The 7,913-nt window shown below is 34.7% G+C and overlaps 1 protein-coding gene across 1 annotated transcript; it reads left to right on the top strand.

The window, feature by feature from the left end:
• Window positions 1–4,880: 4,880 nt before the first annotated feature.
• LOC125475105 lies at window positions 4,881–6,854 on the top strand. The gene has a single exon (XM_048579470.1). The coding sequence runs from the start codon at window positions 4,881–4,883 to the stop codon at window positions 6,852–6,854; it is 1,974 nt and encodes a 657-aa protein (XP_048435427.1).
• Window positions 6,855–7,913: the final 1,059 nt, after the last annotated feature.

Here is a 7,913-nt window from a genome sequence, read left to right as displayed (position 1 = left end):
TCCAGTATATTTCATGTCACGGGCTCAATACATTTTATGGGTGGGTATGTTTGGTTTTAGCACATTTTTGTGTTTGTTGGAAGGTTTCAATAACTTTTTTAAAGATAATCTATCATCTTAGATGAAACAGTTGAATGCAAACACGGTCATGTTGACAAATGATACCTTCCCCTGATTAGTTACTTTCCTTTTGTGAAATGTGATTCTGTCGTACATTAAGTTCGGTGCACTGTCACAAATTAAGTCCATTGCACTGTTACAGATTAAGTTATTTTTCCTACGTTTGTTTGTTTGCACTTTGAATTCTTACTCTAAATCTCGCTACTTTTTTGCATATTAGATCAGACTATCATCGTAACATCGTGATCAACTCTTGTTACTGCCATTAATCTAGGGGTTTTGAGGCATTGCATTTGAATCAAGGCTTTGGTATGTTACCTGAACTTCAATGAGTTCTTTTCCGGTGCTTTTCATTTCAGACAACGTGACTTGATGAATTCTTTATTTATTGTTCAGTTTGATCGCCTTATATTATTTGTTTGGTTTCTGCTTTGTTTCTTTTTATTGTTGTCTCTATGATCCTCTGATTGTCCAGAGTTTGGCATGTTTGTTTTTTTTTCTTTCTTAATTATGTTTGTGCGATTCTGTTAAGGTTGAAGATCTCTTGCTATCTCTGTGATCCTAGTTTACGCCAGTGTTCTTGATTCTTTTTCGAATGTTGTTAGGCATTTTATCTTTGTGATTCTGTTATTGGTTAGTTGGTGTTTTCATTAGGTTTTTTCGATAGTTAATTGTCTCATCCTCCCCAAAGTGCTTTAACATATGCTGTTCATAACTACGCTTTCCCAACGAGTCAAATTTTTTTTTTTTATAAAAAAAGAGCCGTGTTTATGAAAATGAGTGGCCTTTTAACAGCACATGAATGCATCTTAGATGTTCAGAAAAAATCATGGATATTTACATTCAAACTACAAGATGCATTAACTCATAAATAATTACGTTATCTATCTTCTTTATCGGCTATCACTTCAAAATTTGATCTACAACACTGTCGAAATGTTTTTTTATTGTGTTTTCTTTAATAATTGTCTAACTGTTGTGAGCTCTTGTACACTTAGCTTATTAATTTGAGTTTTAAACATTTATGACAGTGTTATTCTTTAACCTACAAGCTACACGATATTTCAAAAAAAAAACATGAATATTGATGCTATATTTAATTTCTAATTCAGGGTAAATAAAATGGTGAACGAGATTGATCGAAGAGAATAATAGATTCTAGGAGGAGTTTTGGTAAAAATTTTAAGGGAATTGGTTAAGGCTCGAAACGATGAACGAAATCGAGGGACATTAGTGAGGTATTTTAACACTACCTCGGGACCTGGTACAAAGAAAGCAGTTAAAATAGAATAAACAAGGATGGGTTTGCGTGTTTATGGTAAGGGTGCAAACCAAAACAAGTTGGTGGTCCATACTATGTATCGACCTGCAAATTGTAGTAATCCACCGAAAGAAAAAGTTTTGATGGATGAAAATGTTTTGTGACAATTTTTGGGGTTTTTCAGTGGGATCTACAAGTTTGGTCGCTGGAAGAAAGTTGGAGTTTTGTTGCTCTTGCTTGCCTCCACTGCAACGGCCTTTTGGGTTTTAAATGTCTAGAGTCAAGATGGGTCTTAGATAAAATAAGGGTAGTGTAAACTTTTTTGTTTGGTCATAAGGGCAATAATGTAAACAATGAACCCCTTAACCATTGTAAACATCAAGTGTTGTTAATACTCTTTTTTGCACCTTTTGGTACATTTCTATCTTGCTAATTAATGTTTTTTAGTGATCTTTTTGCCGTTCTAAAGATAAAAGTGTTGTTAATACTCTATTTTGCACCTTTTTGGTACACTTCTTTCTCACTTATGAATGTTTTTTGCTGGCAACAACCTCATCATACTAGGATTATGTTTGTCTGCTTATATTTTTATGGCATTTCTGCTGTTGTTGATGGGAAGCATTGACCTATGCTTATTTGCTGGTTATACACTTTTAAGGCGGTTGTTGTGTTGATGTTTTGGTTTTCTTTGTGAGCGGCCCATTCTTATGAACAAATATTTTGTTTGCTTATGTCGTCTCATACTGAACAAAGCCCATGTATGCAGAAAGATTGCTAACGGCTTTGTATTCCAATTGCACCTTTAGTTGGTTTATGTGAATATTATATTCTCTTTTTTAACTCTAAAAATTTTAGTTGGTTCCTCACTCCCTAAGAATTCTATTTGTGTGGATGTTTATGCTATGCGACTTCTTTGTTTTCGGCCATATTTGGCTTCTTAAAAATTATGGTGGTTAATGTGGTTTGTGGGTTGATTTTACAACTGAGGAAGAAGGGGTGGGTGGGGGATTTATATTGATATTCTCGGTTGGTATGTAACTATTAGAATATGGAAGATATGGATATCGTGCAAGAAATGCAAGAATTTAAAATAGAAAGGGTGAGTGCGGTTTGCAGAGCGTGGTTTAGGGATGGTGAAGTGTGCTTAGGCAGTGAGATTAATGGTAATGGTTTGTGGTCGTGTCGATGGGCGTGCAAAATGGCAACGGTCATCACCTCCTTCTTTTTGTGTAGTGTGCACAATGCTGGTAGACATAGGTTAGGAAGCCAAATAGAGTGGCACAGATGGAGTGAGGCATGATTGCAGCGACAACATTGTGCCTTGCAAGAATGGCCGGTAAGGTAGAGATCGCTAATAGCCTTCACGCTTCGGATGCACTTTTAAGTGATGTAAGGGTCCTCATGTTGTGTTATGTATTTTTAGATTACAAACTGAGAAAACTTTCTCCATGTTTTCTCTGGATTTCCCCCAGGCAGGAGCGGTATCTTCTGATGCCTTATCTCTCCCCCAAGTGGATGTGGATATTTCTTTAGCTAGAGTTTTCTCCTAATATGGCATATCATCTTCACTTGCCTTATTTGCCCCCCAAGCAAATGTGGTAGGTTCTCCAGGTTACCCCTAGGTAGAGGTAACATCTTCTCTGGTAATATTTGTCCACTATGCTGGAGTAGTTTCTTCTGCTGCCTTGGATATCCCCCAAGTAGATGCGCTAGGTTCTTTAGCTAGAGTTTTACCCCACGATGATGAAGAGATTCAATTGTGTGCCTCTTACTTTTTTTGTCTTTCCTTTAATCTATGAGTTTTTGTGCCATGATGAATTCTTTTTCATAATGCATATAAAAAACTTTGACTCTGGTGCTTCTATTGAAGTGAAAAAACCTCATATGTCGCCTTTACAGTTTGAGTAATAGTTGTTGGTTAGATTTACTTAGTTCTTGTACTAAGAATTTGTTTCTACATACTCCGTCTGTTTCCCTTCATACAAGTATATCGAAATTGCATCATGAAACTAATTAGAATTAGTCTACCTATGGATGAGCTAATGGCACATATCTACCTTTGATAAAAAAAAATGACAAGCTAAAAATTTAAAGAGTTTCTAGCACATATCTACAACGGTGATGTTTCACCTTGATCTCGCTCTCACTCAATGATGATGGGAGTATATCATCGTTACGTGAAATTTAGGTGTGCTTAAGATATTTTCGATACAATACCTCCTTAATGGCATTATTGTTACTAATCATATGACTTTATTTTACTTTATTTTTATTTTTATTTTGGAAAATGAATATTTTTTTGTTATTTTTTTTCCGAGTTAAGAAACGAATAATATAATAAGCATGATAAATATTGATTTTTATGATTGAAATGGAACTTGAGAATCTTATGGATCATGTGTGATGGACAAATATTAGTTTGAGACTTAGATTCCAGCCTAATGTATGTTATCCCAACCGATGGAATTTCATAATTGATTTCTAGATTTCCTTGAATATATTTAGTGAACATTTTTTTCCAACGTCTATGGGATCAAGCCTAGCAAATGCAAACTTTCATCTTTCGACTTTCTCATTGTTGTAATCTTTGATGATTTATTTAATCCTCTTAGCCTGTTCTTGGATGAACCAAAACTGTTTTGGCCTGTTGTTATTGTTTTGTGTTGTATGCTTTCTTATTGTTAGATTGGTTGTGATTCTAGATCATTCGTTCTTCTCGGTGCATCTCATTAGTCAACCAAGGAGAAAATTTGAACATTTTAAATCCTAGTCATCTCTGTTTCAGGTAATACATTGTTTTTTTCTAGCCTGAAAGCGTTTGATGCATATCCTTTATGATGCTTGACAACTGCTTTCTATGTTTGTTGTTGATTACATGTGCAAGGCACAATCTTTTATGCATATCCTTTATGTTGTTTTAAATAAACGGGTTAGACTGTTAACTGTGCGCTTTTCATCTAGCACAGTTTACTGATCTAAAGTGAATCGAGCCTAAATAATTTGTTTCTTTCTGTCAAATTTATGCATGCATGTCTTGCAAAACGAATGGCATAGAGTCGTGACTTGCCTTTTTTGTTCAATGTTTGTTCACTTTTTTTTCTCTCCAATTATATGTGTTTATAACAGTTAGAATTCTAACTGTTGTTCAATGATTGTCCCTTACAATCGTGAGCTATTATTGAAGTATTAAGCACATATAAATGTTGAATCATGTTATCAATCAACACTCATTAAATATCTTTTTAAGTACATAACTAAAGGTGTTGATCGAACTAGAGCTGTTTTTGAGGATGAGGAGTTTGATGAGATTGTAGCTTATCTAAACTGTAGATACTTATCCCCTTATGAAGCCCCTTGGAGATTATTACAGTTTCACATTCATTTTAGAGAACCATTAGTTGAGAGGTTGTCTATACATCTTCCATATGACCAAAATGTTGTTTTTAGAGAGACCGATGATCTTAACCATGTTGTTAACCATCCTAATCTTGAAAGCACAATGTTAACACAATGGTTTCAAACCAATGTCCAAGACCCTAATGCACGTGAGTTATCTTACGTTGAATTTCCTACCAAGTATGTATGGAAAAATGATGAGAAACAGTGGTCACGTAGAAAAAGAGGTAGATCTCTAGGTAGGGTTGCATATGTTCACCCTACTCCTGGTGAATTATATCACTTGAGGTTGCTGCTAAATTACCAAGAAGGCAGCTTTGGATTTGACCATTTGAGGATCGTCGATGGCATTCTTCAACCCACGTTCCGAGCTGCATGCACCTCTCTTGGTTTATTAGGTGATGATAGGGAATGGAATAATGCTACGTTAGAAGCTGTTGTCACTGCATCATCCTCTCAACTTAGGCAATTGTTTGTCACATTAGTTCTCTTTTGTGATGTCGCTGATCCATCAACTTTGTTTCAAAAGCATTGGAAGACGATGTGTGATGACATTTTGAAAAACATGATCAATGTTTTTGACCTGCAAGATGTCTCTAAATATCAAGATGAACTTAGAAATTCACTTTTGTACAAGTTAGAAAAATTGTTTGTTGCTGCAAGTAGTTCTTTGTCAAAACATCACCTACCACAACTAAACAATTTAATGATGGATAGACTTGCAAGTAAGAGTTTGAGGGAAGAGTTAGATTATGATGTTGACAAGCTAAAACATAAGCACTTGCTCTTGATCAACCAGTTAAATAGAGAGAAAAAATATGTTTATCAAAGTGTCATAGAAACAATTCACAACAACAGATCTGGCCTGTTTTTTGTGCATGGTCATGGTGGGATAGGCAAAATTTTTTTGTGGATCACCATGATAGCTAAAATTAGATTCCAAAATCAAATTGTTTTAGCGGTTGCTTCATCTGGAATTGCTTCCCTTTTGCTTCCTGGTGGAAGAATGGCTCACTCTAGATTTAAAATTCCTATCAACATCACAGATTGTTTGGTTTGTGAAATAAAAAAAGGGACACATCTTGCAAAACTAATTACTGAAGTTGTTCTTATTCTTTGGGACGAAGCCCCCATGAATCATAAACAATATTTTGAAACTCTAGATAGATCCCTTCGTGATGTTATTAAAAGGTCAAAACCAAGTTTTGACCATTTGACATTTTGGGGTAAGCCGATTCTTTTTGGAGGTGATTTCAAGCAAATTATTCCTGTTGTTCCAAATGGAAGTGTCGTTGACGTTGTTGAAGCTTCATTGACGAGTTCATATCTTTGGCCCTATTTGACCATATTCTTTTTGAAGCAAAACATGAGACTTTCAAAAACAGGTTTGGACAAAAGGGAAAGACAAGAACTTGCTAATTTTGGAAAGTGGATATTAGACATTGGCAACGGTACTATTGCCAGGTCTTTATCTTCAACTGATGAAGAAAGTTGTTGGGTTCAAATTCCCAAACAATTGCTTATCCGTTTTGAAGAAGATCCCATCAAAGTCATGGTTTCATCTGTGTATACCAATTCCAAAACAAATTTTCGAGATGTGCCATATTTGAAAGAAAAAGTTGTTGTCACACCGTGTAATGATATTGCCACTGAAATAAACGACTTTCTATTGGGTATCGTGCCTGGTGAAAGTTGTACCTATCTTAGTTTTGATTCGGTGTCTTCTTCAACAGAAAATTTAGAAAATTTAGATGTGCTTTATCCAATGAAATTTCTGAACCAACTTGATTTACCTGGTTTGCCACACCATAAGTTGGTTTTGAAAGTTGGAACCCCAATGATGTTGATCAAGAATTTAAACCAACGTGCTGGGTTGTGTAATGGAACACGGTTGGTTGTGATGCAATTAAACGATAGAATTATACAAGCAAAAATAATTACGGGAAGCAACATCGGTGAAAGAGTTTATATCTCTAGGATAATTACTGAATCATCTCAGAACAAATTTCCCTTTACCCTACGAAGGCAACAGTTCTCTCTAAAAATTTGTTATGCGATGACAATCAACAAAAGCTAAGGACAATCCTTGAAAATTGTTGGCTTGTATCTATCTCAGCCTATTTTTTCTCACGGGCAACTATATGTTGCGATGTCCATAGTCACCTCAAAAAAGGGTCTAAAAACTGTTATTGCTCATCATTCCGACATGCCTTATGGTTATACCAAAAAACATAGTTTATAAAGATGTTTTAAAACATTTACATGAAGGTATAAGCTTGTATTATTATTTTGTCCTTTTGTTTATTTTTCTAAACATGACTCCACCATCACTTTGATAAATCAGCTTATTAAGTTTTCAATTTAATTTGCTTCTCAATTTTTGTTTCTATCTAGATTGATGGAGGTGATGCCAATTCATTATCTAAGGCTATACCAACCAGCAAAAAGCTCTAAATCAGGGTTTGCAAGATGTGGATCACAAAAACCATCAGAGATGATCCTCAGCCTCAAAGTCTTGATTGTGTGTTTGTCGATAAATAGGTGATAATTTTGGACATTTTTCGTTATAGTAAGATGCTTACATTTTTATGTATCCAAGTGTGCATGCCATGTTCTTGGTAAAAAAAATTTTGTTCTTGCAAAAACAAATTTCATTGTATGTCATTGGCACTTTTGGTCTTTCTGCATTTCACTACAGAGATTATATTTTATTCTGGTTAAACAAGTTTTTTTTAAATATGCAAACGAAACTAAGTAGAAACCATCAATTCTTCTTTTTCTTAATTTGTTTTTTTTTCTTTTTTTTACCCATAAAAATATAATTAAAAGTTCATTTGCAAGGTTGCTTCAGTTGCTGTCATTTTAATTCATAAAGCATTCTTTACTATCATGGTGTATTTTATCTTACATGTTGTCTTTGTGGCCACAATTGTGATGTCCTCACTATTTTTTAGCTTATTAAACCACATGCATTATATGTTCGCTTGCTCATTTAATAATCTATCTTATTTTAATTTTCTCCTTCTAATAAGGGGATGCATTTCACGCAACTATCAACGCTCGAGACATCCAATTTTTTTGGGACCTTCTAAGAGTCAACGATGCATATGAGATCAGCTAATTTCGAGTTGTTTAC

The sequence above is a fragment of a genome, unplaced genomic scaffold (genome assembly GCF_019419815.1).
Source record: "Pyrus x bretschneideri cultivar Hongxiangsu unplaced genomic scaffold, Pyrus_bretschneideri_v1 Contig136, whole genome shotgun sequence".
Classification (NCBI taxonomy): Eukaryota; Viridiplantae; Streptophyta; class Magnoliopsida; order Rosales; family Rosaceae; genus Pyrus; species Pyrus x bretschneideri.
The sequence above is the reverse complement of the archived record's forward strand: the minus strand, read 5'-3'. Positions and strand labels throughout refer to the sequence as shown.

Bases quoted from the DNA above. Each gene is read 5' to 3' on its own strand.
- LOC125475105 (XM_048579470.1), top strand. From the start codon at position 4,881: ATGTTAACACAATGGTTTCAAACCAATGTCCAAGACCCTAATGCACGT.